General features: G+C 42.1%; 1 protein-coding gene across 1 annotated transcript; it reads left to right on the top strand.

Moving 5' to 3' along the window:
* The first annotated feature begins 284 nt into the window (after window positions 1-284).
* LOC102424247 (dynein light chain 1, cytoplasmic-like) lies at window positions 285-765 on the top strand. Its single transcript, XM_014451500.2, is given in 3 exon segments — window positions 285-558; window positions 629-650; window positions 653-765. Coding segments are annotated over 3 exon segments (366 nt in total). The 5' UTR covers window positions 285-327.

The raw sequence follows: 765 nt of genomic DNA on the forward strand, positions 1-765 counted from the left end.
ACATTTATTAATCATCTACTACTATACAGAGTGCTTGTACGTATATTATTTATTTTATTCATCACAATAGCTCTACGGGACATATTTTCTTATTTCCATTTTGCACATAAGAAAACTGAAATTCAAAATGTTAGGTGACTTGTGCAAAGTCACACAGCTTATGCAAGGCAGAGCTAAGAGTCGATCCAGGTCCTCTGAAGTCAAAGTCTATACTCTTTCCAAAGAAAGGCAACTGAATCTAGAATAGCTAATGGTTGTAAAATATTATAATTGAAAGGGAGCAATTAAAGACATATCTTTACTTTAAAAAGGAGGAGGAGATGCGCCATGGCTTCGGTAGCTGTGGCTTCTCCCGCTGGGTCTGAGCCTCACCAGCCCCTCCCCCAGGAGACATTTGCAGTGGGCCAGCCCTGCTCCACTGTAACCATGTGTGACCACAAGGCGGTGATCAAAAATGCCAATATGTCAGGGGAGATGCAGCAGGACTCCGTGGAATGTGCTACTCGGGTGTTGGAGAAATATAACATAGAGAAGGATATTGCGGTGCATATTAGAGGAGTTTGAAAAGAAGTACAATCCCCCTGGCACTGAATCGTGGAGAAGAACTATATTGCGGTGCATATTAGAGGAGTTTGAAAAGAAGTACAATCCCCCTGGCACTGAATCGTGGAGAAGAACTTTGGTAGTTATGTGACACATGAAACCAAACACTTCATCTATTTCTACCTGGGCCAAGTGGCCATTCTTCTGTTCAAATCTGGTTAA

Source organism: Myotis lucifugus, unplaced genomic scaffold, assembly GCF_000147115.1.
Source record: "Myotis lucifugus unplaced genomic scaffold, Myoluc2.0 scaffold_9, whole genome shotgun sequence".
NCBI classification, from domain to species: Eukaryota; Metazoa; Chordata; class Mammalia; order Chiroptera; family Vespertilionidae; genus Myotis; species Myotis lucifugus.